Source organism: Eleginops maclovinus, chromosome 17, assembly GCF_036324505.1.
Source record: "Eleginops maclovinus isolate JMC-PN-2008 ecotype Puerto Natales chromosome 17, JC_Emac_rtc_rv5, whole genome shotgun sequence".
In the NCBI taxonomy this organism is placed as follows: Eukaryota; Metazoa; Chordata; class Actinopteri; order Perciformes; family Eleginopidae; genus Eleginops; species Eleginops maclovinus.
The window spans coordinates 9641602-9667509 of NC_086365.1; the positions used below are offsets into that span (position 1 = coordinate 9641602).

General features: G+C 42.3%; 2 protein-coding genes across 2 annotated transcripts; one reads left to right on the forward strand and one right to left on the reverse strand.

Annotated features, from left to right (window-relative positions):
* Positions 1 to 251: 251 nt before the first annotated feature.
* Positions 252 to 4298, reverse strand: strap (serine/threonine kinase receptor associated protein). The gene is made up of 9 exons (XM_063906135.1): positions 3848 to 4298; positions 3370 to 3505; positions 3014 to 3095; positions 2786 to 2858; positions 2488 to 2587; positions 2214 to 2351; positions 1941 to 2077; positions 1568 to 1717; positions 252 to 1019 (listed from the first exon to the last, which is right to left on the reverse strand). The coding sequence occupies exons 1-9, from the start codon at positions 3957 to 3959 to the stop codon at positions 958 to 960; spliced, it is 990 nt and encodes a 329-aa protein (XP_063762205.1). The 5' UTR covers positions 3960 to 4298; the 3' UTR covers positions 252 to 957.
* Positions 4299 to 5837: 1539 nt separating this feature from the next.
* Positions 5838 to 20982, forward strand: LOC134879519 (protein bicaudal D homolog 1-like). The gene is given in 12 exon segments (XM_063906070.1): positions 5838 to 6056; positions 13175 to 13387; positions 13618 to 13675; positions 13678 to 13769; positions 14335 to 14639; positions 15055 to 15226; positions 16849 to 17361; positions 17443 to 17621; positions 17775 to 18159; positions 18282 to 18476; positions 19451 to 19602; positions 19965 to 20982. Coding segments are annotated over 12 exon segments (3501 nt in total).
* Positions 20983 to 25908: the final 4926 nt, after the last annotated feature.

The following is a 25908-nucleotide window of genomic DNA, read 5'->3' on the forward strand; positions in this document are numbered from 1 at the left end:
TCATTGGTGGAACACACATGCAACTATTGAAAAGGATTTCTACGTCACGAGATTGTGACACACCTTCCAATCACCTTGTTTGAACAGCACGTTATACAGAGTGAATTATAGAGATTTTATTATACATTACATACACTTTTTCTTTATGTTGTAATTGCTTGATTGCAGGATTGAAATATGTTAAAACAACGTGATTCAATCCCCATTTGGCACAGGTAAAATAGAGAACAATTAAAAAACACCAAAACCCATTTGATCTTTGTGCATTACTTAGAAATAAAATGGTAATGCGTTAGTTTATTTTTTTTCACTGGACATAAATGAAGAAGACAGAAGCCAAAACGGAAAAGAAAAAACCCAGTGACATTTCTTCCTTTGTCACAAAACAATATTTTCTTTTATTTGACACGTATACTCAACCAGTACAGTACAAAAGCAGCAGATACTCAAAGCAGTGTTTTTGAAGAAATAAAAACAACTTACTCTCGCACAAACTGTGCAACTACCTATAGTATTCGTGTAGCTTTGAACTGAAAACAAAAGCCTTCGTCCATCTCATTAAATATCTTAACTTTGAAACCAAAACCATGTAATTGGGGGTGGGACGTTGGGGTTCAAAGCTTTAGGGAAGATCAAATAAAATGTAAGCAGCAAGACAGATCTGGGCTAATCAGAGAGAAAGCAGGCAGCGATGAGCCGATACTCACAGCTCTACTGCTTTACTCTGTAGCCCATACGACTGCATAAAAACATGTGTGTGTGTGTGTGTCAGTTTAAGTGGGGGTAAGTCTAGGACAGAGAGGCAGTCTCTATATCAACATCAGTTTCTGATGGATGGAGATGCTCTGGAATCTGCTCCTTGCTGGGGCTGGATAGAACGCTGGAACACCCCTCCGCTTGTTTCCTCTCGGTCTCTTTTCTCTTCTCATCCCATTTCCAAACCGCAATGCTTTCTGCTCAGGCTTTGATCTCAGGGGGGGAAGTGTACAACTGCTCAGAGTTCTCTACCCCCAGGTCCTCTGAGGAGTAAAGACAGAAAAGAAGAATTAGAAAAAAAAAGGTGTGGAATATGAAAAGCATGGGTGTTTAGAAAGGAGGGAGGCACCAACTAAAGGTGGTCAGTCCGTTGCATTACAGGCAAAAAAAAGGGAAAATAAGATACAACAGGATATGACCAACAAACAGAGATCATGCAAAATACGTCCCTCTATGAAACAATTTTCCTGTGGTAGACAAAGATCAATAACAGTCACTTTTCCTGATTATTCACTTTCACATCTTTCCTTAACCCCATGACGTTTCTCACTGAAGTTACAGAAAAGTGGTTAGGAAAATACACAAGACATTATTTCTTTGTATATTTGATCACAGCCAGGGTGAGAGTTCAAGTGCCATAACTGATGTTCTGTTTTTAAGGGGGCATTTTGTGGCAAATGGAAAACCTCCATTTACAGACACCTCCCACTGGCTGCAACATTTAGCTGTGCTGAAAATATATGTTGTGCTAAATGTCAGATAGGTTGTTCTTGATCTGACTATATAAATGATGCATAGGTTGGAATATTACCAGGTAGGACACACTTCCACAGGCCGTAAGTTTTCCCCACAGCAGTCTGCCACAGTCGGAGTGTGCCATCCTCAGATCCGCTGGCGTACAGCTCACCATCTGGACTGAAGCGAACGCAGTGCACTGGACCAAAATGACCCTTATAGGACTCTGTAGAAAAAGAGAAAACAATGACAAAGATTGTAAATATGTGATGTTTCGTTGTGGTTTTTTACTGCTACCTAAAAGGAAACCACTCAACATTTAGATATCCTCTGTTCCTAAAATGTATCTGTGATAATTCACAGTCAAATCATGAAAATTCATTTTATAGAGCAACTATTTTACAAAAGGTTAACAATGTCTTTAAAATGAGAAAATCTCCTGTCCTCACCCAGCTCTTCCTTGGTGCCGTAGTCAAATTTGTAGAGCTTGAAGTCCTCTCCCCCGGCAACGAAGAAGTCTTTATCTGGGTGGAGGGAGGCGGAGTTGATGGGAGCAGGGGCATCCACTGTCTTGATCAGGTCCAGGCTGGAAAATAATGAAAATAACGTTAGTTGTACTGACTTAATGTAACTGTGTAGAATCTAAATGTTTACAGTCTTTGTTCACCCAGGCTTTTAGATGGTGTCACATTAGTCTCAACCAAGCAACGGTGAACACATACCTCAGAGCATTGTAGAAACCAATTGTCTTTCCATATGTGATCACAAGAATCTCTCCGTCAGCCAAATACTCCATGCTGCTCACTGAGGTGTCGAACTTCAACTGCTTTACCTCCTCCATGGAGCTCCTGTCCCACAGCCTGGACACAATCACAAACAGGTAAAAACAAAGATAAGGTCTCTGCTGCGTACAGCATTGAAATTGAAGTCGAGCAGTCAGGATGTGGAGTTTGAGTTTGACACTAAGATGTTGTCACTAGCCAACCAAAAAATTACCTTATGGTTTTGTCATCAGCGGCAGAGAGGATCTGCTTGTCGTTGTTACACCACAAGGCTTTTTTTATGGCTGAGGTGTGACCTGCAATCTCTTGAGGTGCTAAAAAGGACAAAAAAATAACAGTTAACGACATTAGAAGACAAAAGAGAAACAACGGTCAGGGAAAAGTGATGCCCAGGGCTGAATCTACAGCCAAAAGGGAGACACTTTTTATATACTGAACAAAAAAATGGAATCCTATACGTTTACACATGTATCTTTGCATAAGTAGCTTTCCTCTTTGAAACATTGGCTTACCTGCTTCAGGGTTGATAAGATCGTAGAGGCGCAGCAGCTTGTCGTTTCCTCCAGTCAGCAAACAGGTGCTGTCCTGAGAGCAAAGGCACAGGTATATTGAGAGACTGTTTCAGAAATATCACAATAAATATGAAAAAACACACATATATGCATACAAGATATGAGCAGTACTCAGATAAATAAACATCTTATTTGAATAGCACATCCAAATCCAGACAATACACTCACCTGAGTAAAGTTGACAGTTTTGACGATGTGTTTGTGTGCCAGTGTGAGGACCTCGTCTCCACTTACTGCATCCCACACCTTTCTGAAAAGCACAGAGCACATATTTTCATTGATAACGATTCATGTAGCTGCAGGATAGTTGTTCATTTTCACGTCATTTGTTAGAAAGACGGGTTTTATTCCCATTGAATTAAGAAAGCTAATTAAAAGGACTTGAGAATGAGGGGGTATCATGTGCATGATCAGTACCATTTTACCAGTTACTTTTTTCAAAATAGTTGGAATTATTTTAGACATGTTGTTTCCAGACAGATGGCTAGGCAGGAGTATGTACACCGGTCGGGACCCTCACTCACGCTGTGAAGTCAGCCGCCGCGGTGGCAGCCTTGGTGGCGTCTGTGTTCAGAGTGGCTCCCCAGACAGCACCTTTGTGACCCAGAAACGTTCCAATCCAGTCCCCTGTGTCTCCCTGGCGCAACATGGGCTTGCCATCTGAACAAAAAGAGCCGGGAGCATTTAAACAATGGTTAAATATGCGTCTTATGACCTGTGTGTCAACAGGTGTCTATTAGACAGAATGCCTCACTATGGCAACAACTGATGGAGCATGGTAACGGCAATTTGTGTTTTAAAATAATGTTAATTCAAGGGTTTACATTTAATTAAATATCATTAATAATCATGGTTCAACTGTGAACAGACAGGATGCAAAGCCAAGCTAGCCTTATTATTCATTTAAGTATTGGCAACACTTCCGAGTATAGGCGTTAACCGTTAGGACATGTTTCTATAAAAATTATTTGCCAAGCGTTAATGTCAATCAATTGCTCTCACCCTTGCAGGCGCTGATGAGGAAGTAGCCATACGGAGTGATTCCACTAAAGGCCAGGTCCACAACAGGTCGGGTGTGACCGGAGCAGGTGAGGGGAGTCTGTCTCATCGCCATGGTCCTCCAGCCGGCTGGGAGACTGTTCGCACTGAGGGAGGAGACGGTCGGACGCTAGCGGGTAGCTTGCCAGCTAGCTGGTTAGACCTAGCAGGCTGAGAATGACAAGACAGCAAGCTAGCTAGCAACTGTTCTTCTGTGTAATAACCGTTTGTCAACAGTTGGCTGCCGGTTGGACTATGAATGAGTGAGAATTAATTGTTCATTAAACGAAACGGCGGGTCTCCCTCCCAGCAAAGGAAAGGCTATCGTGCTAATAGCTACAACATTGCAACTAACTAGCAACGTGCAACGCGGCGTAGCTGTAGCAGAGATCATATAGCCGGCGTTCCGCCAGACACAACAAACATAATACTTCCGGTGTGATGTTTTTCACAATAAAAGCACCCATATTCAAACTGACTAAAAGTGGAAATCCAGTGTTAGATATAACAAAAATAACCATGACAAGCCACATAAAAAGCACGCAAATAATTACGATTAAGTTGTGTTTTTGTAATACTGTAGTCATCATCATAATGAAATGGTGTTTAACTGTGCTTCTTTCATTTAAAACGTTTTTTGCAGGATTTTTTTCATGTTACTGTTTTAGCGTTATTAATTATTCATCAATTGATTTACAAAGAAAAAACACAGAAAGACAAAAGGTTTATTTATTTTCTGTTGAAGTCTGTACAACGTCTTCTCCATGTCCTTTATGGCAAATAAACGCAACTCCGGCGTGTTGCTGCCCCCTGCAGGAAATGCATTCATGTTTTTCACTCTCCTTTAAAAGTCTATTTTCTTCACACTAATAAATTGCAGTTGTTCATAACATAATAAAGTATTCATCCTCAGCTTTATTTGTCTTGTTCTCCTGTAGTTTAACTCAAGGACCCAAATTGTAGCTCAATTGTCTCTTAGCTCACACCTAAGAGTACCCATTCTCTCAAAATGTTTTTGTCACGACAGGAATATACAGTAATCTTGTAAATTTAAAGTACTTCAGCACAAAGAGTTTATACTAAAGCACATAAATACAGTTGGCCTCCCAGTGTAAGACCACATGCTGGGTCAGTTTTGATCATTTGGAGCCACCAGGACTAATGTTTAACAGTATTGATGTCTGCATCTGAAACAAACCCAAAATTACAAGCAAAACTGGGATGCCAGACTTCTTGAACTGCTTTAATAGAAATAGTATCATAAAGATACATTGCTGCTTATATTCTATTTAGGATTATAGATTATAGTCTTGGTTTTAGCTAATGGGGTTCTCTAAATCAACAAATAATGTAACACATGCTATTATGCTCTGCTTTTTTCTGCTCCTATTGTAATGATATTTCAATTATTGTAATTTACCTAAGCCTACAATATACTTTGCCAGATAGAAACGAAAATAACTGGAGTTAGTTGAATATAAAATATAGCGTATCCATGAGCTCCTATAATTAAAAAACGTAGACGCTGATAGCACCTAAAAGGACTTTGTGTTTTGCACATCCCTCCTTTTCAAGAGTGTGCCCAGACTGTATATATAAAGAGTGTGCCTTGCCTCCCGGCTGCAGGCAGAGGTGTAGCCTGATGTCGGTGAATAAGCAGAAAAACAGAGCAGAGGGAGGGGATGCGGGACAGGAAGATGAGAAGCTGCATCATTTAGAGCATTGCATGGCCGAAGATGGGTGTCTCTGCTGAGGATGACAACGCTTTATTGAGATGTACGGATGTTTATTTTATATTTAGGTATTTTATTTTAAAAATGAGATTTGAGGCAGCATTGTGATTCCTTTGAGGGGAGGCAGGTTTGTTGGCTACCTCAGCTGTTTCTCCCTCCGGCGGGGCTCTCCGCTCATCCGACGCAGGGAGGAGAGGGCCAGAGGAGGGGGAGAGGGAGCGATGGCTGCCGGTGGAGCAGGATGCGGGGACACGGTGGAGCAATGCCGGGCCGAGGTGGAGCGCCTGACACGGGAGCTGGCCGAGGCCAACCGCGAGAAGATCAGGGCGGCGGAGTGCGGGCTAGTGGTTCTGGAGGAGAACCAGACCCTGAAGCAGCAGTACGCCGAGCTGGAGGCCGAGCAGGAGACGTTGAGGCTGGAGCTGGAGCAGCTGCAGGAGGTGGGCTCAGCAGGGGTATGGCTCCTTACTGGAAGAAGTCTAGCTTTATTAGTTTTATTAGACCCATTAGGCTAGGCTAAGGAAGTTTCTGACTAGTCTATTGTTACATTTGCACTGTTCCTGGACAGGAGTTGGTGTCACATTACAATTAAGTGGACTAAATAACATTGATATTTACAACACTTACTATATTGCTTAGGTTATTTGTGTTGTATAGGCCTGATTCCAATAGGCTTCCTGTAGTTACACCTGCTGAAAGCTAACAATACTGAAGCCCAGCCTATCACATGACTATGGAAGGCCCTTTCATTGTTTTATTTGTTCATTTCTCTTGGTATATTTGGGTAGCCCATTTTACTGTGTTCTGGTGTACATGTTATGTTCTCTGATACCTTCTTATGTTTTCAAATTAGCCTTGACAATTAGTACTATGTTTAAATGAATTTAAATCATGCAGGTCATAATTGACTAATGTTAAGATTGAGATATGAATGTAAACGTCCTTTATTTTATTGGGCTTCCACAACTTCCTATGTGCCACTTCTAAAACCAATTAATGGCACAAGTGAGAAGCTACTGGTTTTGCTCCAAAGTCTTTTTTTCCCGTAGCTTAAAATGTAATGTTAACCATGATTTATTTAAAAGAAACATCAGTCCTTCAGAATAACTCCTTACATTGCTTTCTCAGTACTACAACAGTGCCTTGTGAAGAATTTGCCTCAGCATGATCGTGGCACAGTTGGGGTTTGATGCTAGAATGACTAGGTGATTAGTAATGTGCGTTAAATTGAAGAAGAAAAACAATAACACTGACATATTGTCTTATTAGAAAATAGGTATGCCAAAAATGTTGGCAAACAAATGCCTCCACGGACAAGGAGCAACTTGAGCATTTATTTAGAATTGTGTGATGTGAATCTAAATCAAGTCAACATTCACTCGTGTAGCTCTGGTTGTCCTCTTAGAAAATATCTGATTCTCTGCTAAGAGCTCCACCATGCTCACTCGCTATTGCTAACTATTTCTATTACTATTTCTGCCTGTTTTTTGGTGCCTTGCAGTACTGTGTACAGTTGGTTTATCAGAGCCTTTTCTCTAAAAACAAGTGCCTGCTCCTAGTGGGATCAGGGTTGATGAGTGGAGTTGGTGGTTCGTAAACAACAAGCTGAAAGACGTTAAAAAGCTCAAGAGCTGAACTGCCAGAGTTGGGGATAATTCCCATCGCAATAATTTGTTAAATTATTCATATTAACCCATCGATACATGCAGCTTTAGGCAATGCTGTGCTTCTTGTATTTAAACAATATTTGTAGTATTTCAGTGTTATATTCTTTAAGTATTGTGACGTTGTGTCATGTTCTCAAAAGCACTGAAAATACTTTCCGCCTGAAAAGCAGTATAAAAAGTCATATGTTATCACTGTCAGCCTTCCTCTTTTAATTGTTGTCATGTGCATTAAGTAATTGGGAGACATTGACTTGTTGATTTAGTGTAAACAGTTGTGGGCTTCACAGCAGGAGGATGCTTCAGACATTAGACACAGCTCGCCTTTAATTAGCTCCACATGAGTCGGCCAAATTGATTTGTACAGTGAGCCTCATCTCCACTCTATGCGGGTTGTAATCAGGCTTGGTGCCAACTCAGGTGTCCTGCAGAGAGAAGCTACAATTATATTTAAGAATGAAGGCTTGAAGCATCTTTGTAGTTTGTACAGAAATGATTATAAAATGAGTGTCTCTCCATTTAAGATGTCCTACATTAATTTAAGATGGACAGGTCTTTTTACATGTATTCTCTATCATAGCCCTAAGATGTTTTTATTTTGCAAGTGGACATAGTATGCTCATTTACAGGTTTATATTTTTACTTTGTGCCTCCAGTGTAACACGTTACATGCTTTAATGTTCAAAAAGGTCTTTATTTGTTGTCCTTTGGTGATATGAGGGAGTGCTGTTTTTCTGGAGTAATAGTAATGTAATTACCCTTGACCACTGTGAGAGCTCACAGAAAGGTAGTGTGTGGTTCCACATTAACGCAGCGATGCGATGGGATGAATTGGAGGGTGTGACAGAGCGACGCTGAAAAATGCAGTGGGTGCATCAGTGCATCCTTCAAGGCTAAAAACAGAACAGGACCAAGTGACCCCCGGGACGCTCCATTACTCCTGTGTGACGTCACGCAGCTAGTGGGACCCCTCCCTCCTTGTGCTTTCTACCTCAACTAGCACGGTTTACGATAGGGTGTTCATGTATCCTGCTCATCTGTGAAACGGAAGAAGAAAAAACATTAAGGCAGCAAAAACACTGGGAAATGATTTGGTCCGTTCTGGCTTTGAGAAGATTGTTGAGAGGGTTCAGAGGGTTGGTTTTTGAAGCTGTAGATGTCGTATGGAATTTTGTTACGTAAAGTTGTACCAGATCTTTCCCCATAGTCTGTGATCCTCAGAAAAGCCTTGGATACGCTCTCCTCGGCTCTCTGTTAGTTCTAAAAGTGACACAGCAACATGCTCAGAAGCACTTAGGAGCAGACTGGATGTCTGAAAGTGGGTGTCTGCAACAGTGTGTACTTGCGCGCACACACACACACACATAATGCAAAGAGGACGTGATGAATTTTTCATCATATATGAAGTCAAGATTCCTGAACACAAAGCTGTATATTAATTTAGTATTTAAATAAGAGGGAAGTAGCTTTAAACACAGATTCATGGACGAATGATTCAGTGACTTTATTTTTCGTTAATTTACATCATCGTTTTTTATAATTGTGCTTTGCTACAATCATCAGTTTTCATGTCAATCAAACAGATTAAATAGAAATGACGTTGATTGGTTAGTGACAACGCTGAGTCCATCAGAGGAAATTGAATGTACAGTTGCAACACTTATTTTTCGGAACGCAAAGTCTACTTTACTACAACATTTTCTTATTTTTTAGTTTGGGTCATCATTCTTATGTGTTAAAATAACTGTGTGTTCTCCGTGTACATTATTGACATCTGGAAATGTAGTTATCAGCATAAAAACCTCTGATAAGGGCCCGTCAAAACAAGCAGTCAGATTATCAGACAGATTGGACAGAGTTATTTGGAAGAGAATACAAAGGTCAATGGAAAAATTGAAAATTGAAACCAGTTTGAAAAAGAACAGAATAGCAGCTGAGTCATGATCTGTCGACTAACTGACTGCTCTAATTAATATAATAACTTTAATCAATGACATTTGGATAATCTGTGTTCACTTCCATGTACAGTAAGCATCAAATGCTGTAAATCAGGAGTGGTTCCACTTTGATGTTTAAGTGGAAGTTGTTAATAAGGTAGTCATAAGGGGTCCTGGTGTTGTAAACAATAGAGGAAGGGAAAAACTGGATGACAGTAAAACAAAGAACCTGTGCCAAGGGAGTGGTATGAGCCACTATCAAATGTGATTATCCCTCCTCTCTGTCTGTTCCCCTCCCCCTCTCCCTCTCCTTTTACTCCCTTCATCCCTTTTGCTCTCCCTCACAAGCTGTCTCGTTCTCTTCCCCCTTTCTAAATCCTGAATTTAACCGCATGTGAAGAGAGGAAAGGAGAGATTCTCTGGCAGCTATGCAGAACAACACAGGAGGCCAGGGAAAGAGGAGATAGACGGATGGAGCAGTTTGTCTATTATTTATTTTGTCCTTCTCTTCCCATAAGGATTACGCAATCTTTATAAAATGAACATCTTGATTATAATAAATAACGCTCTATACAGCACATTAAGTTATTAATATGGCTGCCAGCTTAGGGTTCTTCATATGAACCTAAGCTTTGGAATATGTTCATATTTCTTTCAATAAATCTACAAAAAAGTGGTGCAGGAATGAGTCCTAAACCCGGAAATGACATAGCATTTTAGCACTCCTGGGCTTCCTCGTCTCCAAAGTCAATAGGAGTCAAGAAAACAACAAGACAAAAGTGCAGTCAATTTCTAAAATGAAAAGGATAACCCTTAGCTCATGTTTTTTGAGTGAAAAGCCGGAGTATTGATGGCTGCTCACCACACAGCCAAGGTGACATTTATTGACATTATATCCAAAAAGAAATACAGAGAAGTTGATTTGGATTCTACAAAAAGAGATTGGAGCGGTCAGGTAATGCCTGCTGCCTTTCTGGTTTTCTAAATCAGGCATCCTGCAGGTAGGGAAGGGCTTTAAATATAATGTTTCTGCGTGTTCGTTTACATTTATGCAGTATCATTGGCAGTGAACTGACCTTGATTCACAAAATTGGCAGCTCTTCTGCATTTACTTGCACAAAAGGGATCGAACACACACACCCACACACCCCACACACGCATACTGTCCTGTCTTCCCACTGATATGGAGATCTGTGTTTGTTTGTCAGAGCTTCACCTTTGTTTTCCACTAGAGTCTGTCTGCAGCATGATGACATCATGTACTTTAGAAAGTGAAAATGTGAACATGAGAAGGAAGGAAATGCGGAGAGTGCAGGAGTGAGAATGAAAAAATCAGGAGGATGAGAAATTCTAACTAGTAGGCTGCCTTTGTCTGACTGTGTCACATAACACAACTCTAATGGAGATCTACATGATTTGGTTAACCACAGGTAAATATTTGAGCAACTGAACATTACGGGAACCAAAGACGTGTTAAATTATTTCTCCAACAGATGGTTTAAATGTTCTTGGGCCTGGCATTGTGTTTGACAAATTACAATTATAGATGTTGCACTATTTGCAGGTGAACATTCTGTTTTAAAACCAAAGATCCCAGCTTCCATTAGTTGATGAATCATAAAACCACTCTGGTGTCTAAGCCGCTCCCACCGCGTCAGTCAACCAGGGACAGTTTTATGGTAACAAATTTAGCCAGACTGCATTAGTATGCTGACAGAGAGACCTAAGACACAGGAGGGACAGGCAGAGATAAAGAGAACAAAAGCTGGTGTGAAAGGAGAGGAACTAGAGTGTGATAAAGTTGTGGGAAAATTTTGTGTTTTTTGTTATTTAAGTGAAGGAACACGATTATTCCCTTACATCACTGTTATCGTTCATTTCTGTCCTGTGCGGCCACTGTTTTCTGGACTAGTCGGACATACTGTACTGCTGCTTCTCTGTCCCTGTCCTTGTCTCTTTCAGTCTGAGACAGGATGAAGTCAGAGTTGGCAGTAAGTCACTGTGTCAGCTAAGTAGGACACTGTTCCCAGAGCTACAGTAGAAAAAGGACGGCAGATTAACATATTGTTACTAGACATTACAAAGCTCCCAGCAATCACCTCCAACTTTTTAATCAGATGAGATAACTGGGCTCATTTCATTCTTGACCTACATGAGGGCTGGAGGTTATGCTTGGGGGTCATGGGGCAAAATATGCCCCCTTTTGACATTTCCCAATCAACCCACCAGTGCTCTTGTACTAGATTACAAGTGTGTGTCCTTTTTATTTTTGGTATAACAGAAGATAATTTTAGCACCTGTACCATGCAAGCAAAATGTTGACCTTCAATATGTAAAATATTTGATAACCAAGCTTTATTCCAACCCCCTTCCTACTGTCCTTTTACTCAACAGTCTCCAGCAGGATTGTGAACAGGCCACTAAGCCAAATCACAGCTCAACAGTCTCTAAGTGTTATTCATTAGCAACCATTACCCAAATGTTTTTTAAGGAGGCACACTCAAACTATGGTTTAGCCTAGAGCAGGTGTACATGTGTATGCAATTTAGCTTTGTAGCTTTTACAACATTGCTTTGTGCTAGGACTTCCATGTTAACATGCTCAACACCTTAGCGCCTATTAGCATGCTAACATTTCTAAAAGGTAGCGGATGCACCAAAGTCAGTACGATTCATCCTCTCTGAACCAGAATGTATGGTCACGCAACACATGAAGCTACGAATAACAGGAAGCATTGCTTTTGTTTTCGAGACAAACTTTAGCATCATTGCTAGTAGCATGGCTAACATTACTCCAAACAAAAAAACACATCTGTAAGAATCCCAAATAAATTTGAACCCCCATCATAGGGCTATGATAGAGAATAGTTTACCAGGGCTTCATTCCTTTGTCTCTAAAAGGGGCTCTTTAGCTGGGCAGAATTACCACAGGTGCACCGGATGGTTTTTCTGCTATAGCTAGTGTAGGTTGTTGACTTGCCTCTAAAAATGCTTAATACCCTCTGGTGTGACACAGTAAATATTTCTTGGTTTTTCTATTGCATCTAAGGGAGAACGCGACCAGCCAACAAACAGAATTGCTTTAGTGCGTACAAAACTCCAGGAAAAGATGCAGGTGATGTTCATACAAACATATGCTCCTAGTGTCAGAATCACACCTATTCACATTTTCTGGAACTTTGAACCAAAAAGGTCTAGTTGCATATGAACATTATTTGTTGGCAACTTTGTGGGTGTACCTTATTTTAGCAGAGACTCATTAATATTTAAAGTAAACACACTCCAACATGTGTGCATTGTTAAATGCATCACTGGCTCAGTGAGCACAGACCAGAGAACAAACAGCCCAAGGTGTTCTACTCTCAGGTGACTGTTAAATTGTACTTACAGTACACTCTTACCCCTTTGGGAAAAAGCATGCAAAAGGACAGATTTAGCCTATGCACAGGGATTCCAGTAGTTAAGGTATATAAACAAAATCACACATTGACTGGATTTTCCCCATCACATAAAACATGAGGACGGGTTTGAAAGGGGAGATAGTGATTTCCCCACATATTCTTTGCTCTCTACACTTCAGTTCAGCCTACCCCTCCCTTCGGTGTTCAGTGTTGCAGCTCAGTGATCATGACGACGGCTCTCCTGAATCTGAAGCTATGATCTCTGCCAATACTCGAAAGTTGGTGATTCTATCAATATTTGTGCACAGGAGAGGTGCTCTTTCTTCATTTGATATATTAAGCTGATACGAGTGACTTTTCATGGCATAAAAAGCGTATTGATCAAAGGTTGCGTGGTACTTCATAAATACGCTTTTATCAAATGCCCTTAACACATTTGCTTGTGATAGATGTTTCCATATATTTTCTTGCCATGTGGAAAACACGAGCCAATACCAACTATATTGTGGGAAAATGCTTATCATGTCCATGTCTTTACCTCTGCTGCCATGTTGCAGGCGTTCGGCCAGGCCTACTCTACCCAGCGTAGGGTGGCAGAAGATGGGGAGACCAACGAGGAGACGCTGCTGCAGGAGTCTGCCAGCAAGGAGGCCTACTACATGGGCCGCCTCCTTGAGCTCCAGTCGGCTCTGAAGCAAAGCCGGACCACCTCCTCTAACGCTCAGGCTGACAATGAACACCTGAGCACAGTGCTGCAGGAGCTGAGGGAGGTACTGTACAGAAAGAAGGGTAACATATCATAAGGTTCGAGCAGGGTTCCTTTACATACAATAGGTTTGAAATTTAGAGGCCAACCTTTTCTGAGCTATGATTTGATGACATTTTTCCAATGCTATACTCTAAGTGGTACTCACATTTAGTTGACTGTATTCCTGTTCTTGGGTTATGTGTCATAAACAGCATGCAGCTCCATCTATGTTTCCCTGAACTGTCTCAGCAGAGCAATGAGATGTTGGAGCTTCAGCGCAGCCGGATGCGAGAGGAGATCAGGCAGTACAAGTTCGAGAGGCACGGCTGCTCCAGGACTACACGGAGCTGGAGGAGGAGAACATCACGCTGCAGAAACTGGTGTCAACACTCAAACAGAATCAGGTACAGATGGTTGACACACACCCACATGCAAATTACAACCCTGTGTTACAACTGGCTCGAAGCCGCAACACAATGGGGAGCAGACACAAGTTTATAGTCAATTAACAAAAGAGTTAATTGAGATAACAGAAAGAAAATGCCACAGCCACATGCCACGTGGAGTAGGGAAGAGGAAGAGGGAGACCTGCAGTCTTCCTCAGGCCTTTTATGCAGGCCTTGATTAGTTGATGGAGATCACCTGAGGGAGAGACAATCAGGGAAAGGGGGGGGAGACACACACAAACAGACATACTGGTTCGTAACACCTGCAACTGAATCCTGACTGAATCATGGGAAACCAAGTAGATGAAGAATTCAAACCAAGACTTTGTAAATTATTCTATCGTTCGTTTTTCACCAATTTTTTTCCAGACTATTCTTCTTATCGACTTGAATGTAAATTCTGAACATTTCATATGAGGGAGGCTCAAAAAGGAACCTTTACTACCCGCAAAGTGATACAGCACATTGACTGGCCACTTTCTCGATATAACCCTATCCCTCTGTTGCTCAACCCTTGATTCAGGTGGAGTATGAAGGCCTGAAGCATGAGATCAAGGTCCTGGAGGAGGAGACGGAGCTCCTAAACAGCCAGTTACAGCATGCGTTGCGTTTGAAGGACATATCAGACGCTCAGCTGGAGGAGTCCCTGGAGTCTCTGAAGAGCGAGCGTGAGCAGAAGAAGCACCTGCGCAGGGAGCTGGTGCACCACCTCAGCATGTGTGATGTGGCCTACACAGGAAGTGCCCACCTCACGTTCAGCTCTGCCCCGCCCAGTGGAACCGCCACCCCGACCAATTTGCTCTCCCCAAACGCAGAAGATCCAACTAGGTGGATATTAACTTACATGGAAGAAAATGCAATATTTACATTGTTAGGAATCACAAGGCCTAAACATAGTCAAACCTGTGTGACAAATGAATTATATTGTTCTAATTTGCTTTGGAGAATTAAAATATGTATTAAGTAGTAAGGCCTGTTATACGGTAGAGCATAAAGCAAACCACTATATCAACAAGGTTATGTTCAGTGTATGTAAGACACTGCAATATGTAAGACAATGTGGTTGTTTTAATGAATGATTCTATTCATATTATTTGTAATAGTGCCGTTATTACAGAAGGTGTTGGCCTGCACTATTGTACTTTATTGTTCTGGTAATACATCTCTCTCATTGTCTTCCTTGTCTTGTGGAAAGATAAGTGAATCTCCATGATTCTAAGGAAGTGGTGCTCTGATTTGTTAGGTGTAATGGCCACCTCCAGGGTGGGACCGCAGTGGGAACAGCAGGGTCATTGCCCAGAGCTAATGGAGACTGCCGGGTCTCAGGTTGGAAAGCTGATGGTGCGGTGACGTCTGACCTCTTCAATGAGATGAACATGACAGAGATTCAGAAGCTCCAGCAGCAGCTGGTGACGGTGAGTCTGCTCTATGATCAACCATGTGCTATAATCTATTTGAAAAAAGTCAGCATTTAGAACATTTTCAAAATAAGAGCACAAGCACAGTATGGAAGAGAACCAAACTGAATAACCTTTTTCATGTTGAGCAGGGATTTAGGAACAACCGGCAATTTCAAATTCACCAGCTCTTAAAGAGGCCCTATTATGCTTTTTGGGCTATTCCTTTTCCTGCAGTGTAGTTTTTGTGCTTGTTAATGGTCTGGAAAGGCAAAAATTCCAAAGATGCCTCCATGGAGTTTCTGATTTTTAATTTGTATAACCTTTTTGTTCTGATTTACCCATGTGAAAGTTGTATTACTATTTTCCTTAGCGTCTGCTGCAGGGTTCATTATCTAGCTAACGACTCATCTTTAGAAAGCCAAGGCTCTTGAATAATTTATATGTAAAAAACCACATGACATGCAGCATCCCAACTGCGTTAGGAACACTGTCCCTCATTATCCCTTTATCTTACAAACAGTCACACATTCATTTCCTTACACCTTTTCCTTATACACTACCAGAAAAACTCTTATTCAGAGCATCAGATTATGCTCAAATCTCTACAAAGAGGAATTTTGTGAGTATACATCCACGCGTGTGTGCATCTGCTTCGGTTCCTGTAGGTGTAATCCCATCCATTCCTCACCCCCTGCTGCTTTGCTGATAGGCTGCAGAAAGAGCTTATTTATATCTCAGCTGACACACTACACTATCGACCACTCTCCTGTAGATGGGTGGGTTTCAGTGCTGATTCTGCTGTCTGGGCTGCTCCTTTAAATGTTACTGAATCTCCTGTTGTGCTACAGCATTGTTTCTTTTAACTTGATGGAACTATTTCCTTTAATGGTTCAGTATACAGTATGTTCCTGTGTTGTGGAAGTGCTCCGTTTTTAAAAGGGAGTAGGAGATGTGTTTGAGCTGAAATTGGATTCAGATAAACTGCAACCACTTAGAGATTTCCCCTTTATTCTATAATGTACTATGTGTTGGAGAGCTAGACAATAGAAGCGTGTGCTACATACGGAAGTCACTTTGTTACGGAAGAAAACAAAGGAGTATGAAGGAGGCATCAGGCAGTGAGGGGGGAATGTGCTGGAGAGAAAATCCCCAACTGGATTTTAGCCTTTGCAAATCATTAACATGCACAAAAACCTATAACACACTACAGGAAAGGGAAACCCCAAAGAGCATGATTGGGCCCTTTTAAGACATGTTTTGAAGACTTGTTAGCTCTGACTACATTAAACTCAAATACATTTTGATGTCAATTGTTCAACAAACCATAAAGCACATTATGTTGTTTAATTTTCCTATAAACTGCTCACATCAGCAGATATGTGATACAGACCCAGGACCAGATTTCTCCCTTTTATTATTGTGATAGATCGGGAACAGTCCGTGTGTGAACATCCTGTTATTCCAACCTACAGTACACTATACAAAGATTAAGCAGCAGGATGTGATATGGAAATGGATGACAATGTCAGTCTAAGTATGATGTGTTTAATTGTTATGAGCCCGTAAAAAAGGTATGGAAACTTCTGGAATAAAACATATGCTGTGCGTCTTCCTAATCTTGCTGCTGCCCCCTTCAGGTTGAACGTGAGAATGTCTCCTTGATGACAAGTCTGCAGGAGTCCCAGAGTCAGCTTCAACACACCCAGGGGGCCCTGAACGAGCAGCATGAGAAGTCCCTCCGCCTAAGCAAAAGAGTCACTGTCCTTCGGCGCCTGAATCGTAGGGCCCGCCTACACCAGGAAGCTCCTGCTTGTGCCGCCTCTCAACTCAACCCCGAGGCCCTGATGGAGCTGGACAGAGATGAGGAGGAGGCTGAAGAGGAAAGAGGGAATGAGGAGGACAGGAGTGAGACACTTAACAAAAGTCAGATGTTTTCATACCAGACGCCAGGACTGGAGATTCTGCAGTGCAAGTACCGTGTGGCCGTGACAGAGGTGGTGGAGCTCAAGGCGGAGGTGAAAACTCTCCGTGATCGACTGGCTCAGGGTGTAGAGGCAGCAGCAGAGGAGAAGCCAAGGCGAAGCAGTCTCCAGAAGCTGGACAGGCAGGTCAACTCGTTGGAAAAGAGCTGCCGGGAGGGACGTGAGAAGGTATCCACCTCGTACTGACGGTGTCTGTTTGACTAGAATGACAGTTGCTTAAGAGGTTTAATTCCTTCCCCTATTTCTCAGATTTCTAGTCTGGAGTTGGAGTTGCAGGCAGCTCAGTCCGCAGCCAGTGAAAGTCGGGGTGCGTTGAACGCAGCTCAGGATGAGTTGGTGATGCTCAGTGAGGAACTCGCCCAGCTCTACCACCACGTCTGTCTGTGCAACAACGAGACGCCGAACCGTGTCATGCTGGACTACTACAGGTCTGACTGCTGTTTTATTGGTAGATCATATGCTGCAAACTGGAAAAGTTCTTAAAACCTTTTATGATCTTTCTATTTTATTTATCATTTTTATCTACACAGGGAAAGTTTCATAGGTAAAAGAAAATCTAAATCTCTCTGTCTTTCTTTTAGACAAGGCAGAGGGCTCCGGGGCCTCAGTGCCAGTCTTAAAGCCATGTCTGCTGACAACAGCAAAATTCTCCTCACACCACGCCTAGCCAGGCGGCTGGCCGCTGTCGCTTCATCTAACCTGACTCCCGGGGAGTCGCGTAGCCCCTCGCAGTCTCCATCCAAGGAGCCTTTATCTGAGGAAGGTGGCGGGGAAGAGAAGGAAAAGGAGGGCCTCCTGGAGCCTCCTGAACAGGGCCTGCCACCCTGCACACCTTCAACCCGCTCACCTAGCATCAGTGCCTCTTCATCAAGTTCCTCTTCATCGTCGCCTGCCCTGGAGCCAGCTGGTGAGCTGCGCAGGGAGCCCATGAACATCTACAACCTCAACGCCATCATCAGAGACCAGGTAGAACAGTGTTCTCATGTTTGTGTCTCCTTTCTTTCTCTTTATCATTTAGAGAAAAATTAAATCATTTTAATCTTTCTTCTTCGTATCTTATCTCCTCTTGTGCTCATCTCCTCACTAAGGTGAAGCACCTGCAGCGGGCAGTAGACACGTCTCTGCAGCTGTCCAGGCAGAGAGCTGCTGCCAGAGAGCTGGCGCCTCTGCTGGACAAGGACAAGGAGAGCTGCATGGAGGAGATCCTGAAGCTCAAGTCTTGCCTCAGCACCAAGAGAGAGCAGATCGCCACCCTCAGACTGGTACTCAGGGCTAACAAACAGGTGAGACATGTGTGAATACGTAATATGAATAATGGCATGTTTGGGTATGACTTTTTCAGAATGTTATTGACAAAGGCAGCTAGTGTCAAAACTGTGAGAAATTAAGCACCAAATTGTTGTGACTAATGCTAGAACCTATGATCAGAATATGAGTTGCGTAAGCGGGAAAAATGAACACACAAGGTCTTTACTTGCAGCTGACTTGATTATGATGCTTTGGTCACTGGTCAAAATTCCTACCTAAAGAGATTATGCTAAATGAAAGTTGCATGCTCCAAAACATTGCGAGGAAATGATTTGTTCTTTATGTCTATGCATCACCACCTAAGCCAGGGATTTGGATGGTTGCCTCATACAAAAAAGGAAAATCACAGATATTTTGTATCTGTTTAAAAAAGCTAAAACAGCCAGCAGTACCCTGCCCATCAACCAATATGGTTGAATGAGGATTCACATGGCTATCCCAAACGTATCTGATAATGCTACTAGCTGCTATTGTTTGTTTTATATGAATTATCTCCAAGGAATGTGTGCAGTGGAAACGAAGCTAAGGGTACATACTGAGGGAATGTCTGCCACTGAATGAAACAGGATTGGATATATACAGATTGCAACTGTAAAGGCAAATACGCCACTACAATGATTCATCCTGTCATTTCCTGTACTTAAAACTCACTTGAAAGGTGTTGTTGCATTATGCATTGCTATTTGGGGCGTGGCACTTTAAAGAGGAATGATGTTTTTACTTTATCTATCAACACATTTTAAACAGTCTAGTTGGTCGCAAAGTAAAATCATAATATGATCATTTATAATCTGTGTGTGTGTGTGTGTGTGTGTGTGTGTGTGTGTGTGTGTGTGTGTGTGTGTGTGTGTGTGTGTGTGTGTGTGTGTGTGTGTGTGTGTGTGTGTGTGTGTGTGTGTGTGTGTGTGTGTGTGTGTGTGTGTGTGTGTGTGTGTGTGTGTTCACCCAGACCGCAGAAGGGGCTCTGACCAACCTGAAGAGTAAGTATGAGGCGGAGAAGTCCATGGTGAGGGACACCATGATGAGGCTGAGGAACGAGCTGAAGGCCTTGAAGGAAGATGCCGCCACTTTCTCATCTCTGCGCTCCATGTTTGCTAGCAGGTCAGAGAAAAAACAGAACCAATTCAAGTCAAAAACTTTGTATTTAATTAAGATGAACAATTTCTCTCAATCAAACAATCAACAAACGTTTGAATCTTAAGAATGGGTTCACTTAAAATAAGATTACTAAGATGAATGTGCAACTATAAAGCTACGACTAACCACTGGCTAGCTTAGCTTAGCACTGATACTGAAAGCAGCTAACTATCTGAAGGTATCAAAAATCGCTTACCACCAAATCTAACTGTGTGTGTGCAGGATGTGAGGTGTATTTCCAATTGGATGGCCTCTTCTTTCCCCTTTTTGTTTGTGTTTACCTTCTCTTAACCTTTTTTAACCTGCTAACACCCTGCTCTCTTCAGGTGCGATGAGTATGTTACCCAGCTGGATGACATGCAGAGGCAGCTGGCTGCGGCCGAGGATGAGAAGAAGACTTTGAACTCCCTCCTGCGCATGGCCATCCAGCAGAAACTGGCCCTCACCCAGCGCCTGGAGGATTTGGCTTTCGATCAAGAGCAGACCCACCGAACCCGCGGGGGCCGGCTGCACCGCATCAAGACCAGCACCCCCAAAGTAAGTCCCTCGGCCTCTTCTTCGGCATCCAACCTAGCCAAAGGCTCCACTTCAGCTTTGGCCCCTGTCAGCCTTCCCCTTTCCGACCTTCTTAGTTCTACGTCAATTCTTCGTGATGACCCCACTCTGCCCCTTAGTCCATCCATGGTCAGTGCAGCTCTTGCCTCAGCTCTCACCTCCCCCACATCCCATTTACACCTTTGCAGTCCGTCATCACCAGCGGGCGCCTCATTGGTAAGCCCTCTAGCACCAGAGAGCCCCCCGTGTCTGGAGGCCCCCTCCTCTCCCTCACCGCGGACCCAGCCCTCATCCTCTCTGAAGCTGGCTCACTCCCAGTGGACTGTGGGGGTGCGGACGTTTGTGGTTGACTCCCACAGTATCAGTGTCAACATCACCCCAAATCCATCCCCTAGTCCGGGCCCCTCCAGACACATCACCCCAGACTCTTTGAGCTCTTCCCCATCCACCACAACAACCAGGCCCATCCAAACAGGATCAGCCCCCTCTTCCCCCTATCGCTCTCCTGTTTCTGGGCTCAGGCACTCCACATGGAGCCCCTCACCCCGAACTCGGCCTTTGTCCAGCCTGACGCGCTCTTCTATCCTCTACACTCCTTCCTCACCCTCCCTTTACTCCTCCTCTCACTCCCCATCTCACAGCTATTCCTCTGCCCACTATGGCTCTTCTTCTTCTTCTGCTTTCACCCCCTCTCGCTCCTACCTCGCCTCTGGCACCTCCTACGGCCACACCACCAACTACACGCCCCTCTACCCAAGACACTACAGTTCTTACCGGCCCCGGCACTAACCCCTTAATAAATCCTTTAAGCCTTTTGAAGGCTTCTCAACTAAACTCCTTATTGACATAAAAAAAACTGCAACTCCCATCATCCTTCTCTTTCTGTCACCTGAGAGAATGGGCGCTCACAGAGAGGAGGACAGAGTGGTTTCCGGTTTCCCCGTTCCTTTTTTCCTGTGCCTATGCTTTGGCCAATGGGTTCTGAATGTTCAGTGACTTTGCTCAGGGATTTGACAAATGGAGCACAAGCGGCCCCACCTTCCTTCAATTAGGAGACTGCTGATTGGTCCACAGGAGGACTTTAATAGAGACTTTTTATAATGAGAGTTTTTAGGCATCAAGTTCTTCAGATTGAAGTGATCAATGCATGATTAAAGCGCAGAGACATTCAGACACTGACTGGACATTTGGAGGACACATTCATAAGTTTGCCATAAGGGCCATGACACATTGAATAGTGTCCTTTATATTCAATATAATACCCACCGAGTCTGTATACACAAGCACTGTAAACCACATGTCTTTTAAGCAAGCATTCTCCTTGGATGTCCAAGGGTTCAGTATGATTCAAACAAATGAAGTTGCAAGTGAACGCCACAATCAAAGGAAAAAGTGTTTACACCAGTTACAAATGGCCACACTTAAAGGTCTGTTGTCGGTTTTTTTTAAAGTTAGAAAACGTGTCATACGCAGCCCCCCTGAAAGCCAATTATGGATTGTGAAGGGTCGGTACTTGAGAGACTGTTAGTCCTTGCAACAAGGAATTTGTTTAAAGCATAATGACTCCTTGAGTGTTTCCAGCTTTGACCTCACTTTATAATCTCTCTCACAAAAACACACACATACACACACACACACACACACACACACACACACACACACACACACACACACACACACACACACACACACACACACACACACACACACACACACACACACACACACACACACACACGTATGATGACAGTTGTGGATAAGGCTTGATGGACGAGGCTTTGGTACATGTTATGTCGTGGTGGGCATTGCTTTGTAAGTGCACCTCAATGAGTCTTCTTTATTTCTTGTCCATCTCTAGCACCACCAAGTGGTTTGTTCTTATATAGCCATGTACTCAGCTATGCATGCTCACGTTTGGATGCTCTTTAACTGTAGACTTCCTCCCCCTTCCAAATAAAAAAAATAACAGATAGAGGTGCAGGCTGTATGGAAGGTCATGGCAGGGAAGAAGTCACAAGAAAGAGGAAGGAGAGCACTCAAACATGGCATAAGACCAGTCAGCCTAACATCTTCTCATGGTACAGAATAACATTTTGACTTGGAGTTGGCTATGGGAAGTTTCTCAAGAACCTGAAGTTCCCTTCTCCTCGTTTTTTACTTTAACTTGCCTTAAGTTTATGACTAATCAAAGGTAACTATTTCCCAAAAATTACTCTAAAGAGGAAATTCTCCTCTTGCGTAGTGTCAAGCCACTACATCAGTTAGGATTCAAGCTGTAATGTCTTTTTGAGTAACCATTACCTGAAAGGGGAATTAAATCAACATGTTATTTATTGTCAATTGATTCAAAGTATTTCCACATAACACAATGATTTTTTATCTTTATAACTACACATTGACGGGAGGAAGAAGAGGTGATTCAAGACTATTATGACTCCTCATCATGGCTGACTTCAGAGTCATACTAGTAAACTCACAATGTAGCACCTCTATGCCCCTGAGGCTATCTGCAGAGGTTCATCCAGTGACACAGAATGAATGTATTCAGGATTAAGTCTTGCTTACGGCACTGCACCAAACTCAGGGAACGTGACACACCTCATTTAACCTATAATGAGTCCACAACCAAACCAGAATGACTACAAAATGTATGATGTTGTTTTGATTGGGGGAACAGATCTCTGAAATAACATTGAAGGTTATTTCTAATCTAGTTAAAGGTGTTTTACATCTTACCCAGAGTCAGGCAAGAAGATTGATATCAATTGTGTCTCTTTGTCCAGTACAGAGACAGTTCTGTGGTTTGTGGATTCACAATTGAGGTTCCCTTTGACCTGAGTTGACGGCAAATTCATTTCCTAAAAGTATTTTTGTTGTACTTTTAACCGCTGGCTAACATCATATGTGAGACATATGAGTTTAGCACACATGATACCGTATTCCCTGTGTCTGTGTGTGCCTTACAAAACCGATTATACAGCACCTACACAGTGTAGCCTAATAACAAATGACTGTCTGAAACCAAAACCTTTTTTAAGTGCTTCCTTTATTTCCTTTTTGCTGCAGGCTTAAATGCTGTCTTATTGTGTATTTGTTTTTGGCCTGAGTCTGAAGTCAGATAATGCTTATAACTGTCCGAAGATCTTTTTTTTCTGGGTCTGAGAATACAGACTCCTGCCTTTCACTTTTCTGCATTGTACACCTTGCTTTTCCCGCCCTTAGAATCACTGAAAACCTTTAACCGTCACTTCTTTTCCTTTCTTACCAGATCTAGTAATTCAGACTATCACAGTTTTCTGTTGAACACTGACTCTTTGAACACTGTAAATGGATGCATCCACTTGCCTTTAACATACACATCTTTTGATATGCAGAAGATGGGAAAACAGTCATTTGACAGGCACCTTTATTTTCAAGATTTGATTGGCTCCTTTGAAAGTTGTATTTGCCATGGTAACGCCCATATCTTGCCTGTATTTGTATGTTAAACCATTAAAGCTCATGTCTGCAATCACATTTCCAAATGAGTTAATGGCATTTGAGCAGAACAACTTGTACTGCTTGTTCATCACTGTGACATTGTGGAAGATGTCTGACTACAAATGTTTTAGACAGAGTGTTGGATTGTTCGTTCACATCCCTGTATGATCTTCACTGCACTCAAGCTGATCCATTTGTTTGAAATAGTTAAAACCATAACCCAAACCAAAACATGCTTGTTTAAAGCAAGCAGAATGTTTCTCTTGAACCGCTAATCCAAAGAACTTCACGCTTGACCCTAACCCTAAAGGTTTTTTATGGTTTAAAATGATGATATGAAAAGCATTGCATATTTATTATGGTATTTATCAAACTAATTGTACCAAATAATGTACATAAAGCTCCCAAATCTATTGAAAATATGTTACTCAACAGTATACTACTGACTGTGTACTTCTACTTGTCATTGTACGGCTATTGTACATTTACCTGACAGAGAATATGCCTATTTCTGTTTCTTGCAAACAACTGCTTTTAAAAAGTAAAAAGGGATTGAAAAGTGGACTCTGATAGAAGGAACATTAGCACGGTGTGTGGGTGTAATATGTATTTTGGTTAAGGTATACAAAGGAAACCAGTGTGATCTCCTCTCTGTGATACCCTTCCTCCTACAACCTACACAAAGATATCTCCCCTTTCTATGCCAACATACCAATCTGAATTAAGTGAATGTTCAAGTTAACATTTCAAAAAACTGCCTTGAGCTCACTGGATGTTCTCAAAGACACTCACTTTATTTCAGTGAAATCGAAAGAGTTTTTCCCATACAAGCAACGCAACAGAGCTAGTCTTCATTGAAACATTTTCTCGTTGACTGGGTTCGACTTTAATGGCCCAAGATTAAACGTATTCTGTCACTCATTATGTTTAGAAATGAAAAGAGCCGGTGCTAACTAACATAGAAAAACCAACACCAACTTTGTAGTAGCCACACCGGTTGGCCTGTCATCTGCAGAAACTGAAGCATTGCTCAAAAAGCGCCATTGACAGCATTGCCCAGTTTTACAACAATGGAGGTTTAGATGTTGTTGGATTTGGTGCTTTACGAAACGTAAAATATATATATTTAGATACAAATCCAAGTCTTATTACCTGGACTTAATTTATTTAGTGCTTTTACATCTCAATTCAGCTTTCACACACACATCCATACAAAACACCAGCATTCTCACACACTCATACACAGTTGGCTAGGCCATCGGGAACAATTTGGGTTAAGTTTCTTGCCCAGCGACACATGGAACTACAGTAGTTGTCTTCATCATTGGCAATGGTTCTCCTCAGTCAAAGTCAAGTACTACAAAACACACTGTCAGCTGGTGTAGCAGTTTCTCTTTTAAATAGGTTCAATACATCCAGACGGATGAATGTAATACAACTAAAAGTGTCTGACGTTGCTTTGTAACCACTTTAAATGCACGTCTACATAACAGGCGTTTTAAAGCCTTATATTTATTGTAAATGTCTACACATTATTACATTGTGTGTCATATTTTGTGAATGGACGAATTGTTATGATGGGTTCAAGAGCATACAGTAACAACAAAAAACTAGATTTTATTTTCTATCAAAATATCAAATTCAAATGGACTTAATATGCGGGTAAGTGTTAGGTCCTTGACTTTTCCCCCTTGGGACAACCCTTTATGATCACGCATGATGATACGAGTTAATACAGCGTGTATTTGTGCCGTATCTATCTAACAGTGTCAGTCTCTTACAGATCGTCAGTAGCCTTCTGCCACAGTGCCGCTCCTCGTACCCCCCCCATAGCTGAGGGTTTGAGCCTCCTCAGCTCCTTTTACAGGTAAAAGCAACATCACAGTCACACAGCAGTTTTGGAGAAAGGGAAAACATATCATGCTACTAGATGCAAACGACAATATGTAAAGGCATGTGTGGTCCCTAGTTGCACACAGCAGCTCCATTTGCAACAAAACAAGGACAAATACATTTAACATTACAGTCCAATCACCAGAGGCAACGTATTCAAGACCCTTCAACGCTGATTTGGGTTTAAGCTCCATTTGGGCTTTTATGATTGAGTGGTGCACAAAAGAGTCCTTCAGTCTAATCTAGTAGTGTAACGGTGGGGGAAAAGGACCCAGGTGCAGAACCAAATAGAGGAGGCAGGGGTACAAAAGTGGAACAAACAAACTTTTATTCATCGAAAAG

Coding starts and splice junctions, on each gene's coding strand:
- strap (XM_063906135.1), bottom strand. CDS start 3,959: ATGGCGATGAGACAGACTCCCCTCACCTGCTCCGGTCACACCCGACCT. Junction 2,588..2,785: donor TCTTATCAACCCTGAAGCAG/GTAAGCCAATGT, acceptor TGTCCTTTTTAG/CACCTCAAGAGATTGCAGGT. Junction 2,078..2,213: donor GGTTTCTACAATGCTCTGAG/GTATGTGTTCAC, acceptor ATTATTTTCCAG/CCTGGACCTGATCAAGACAG.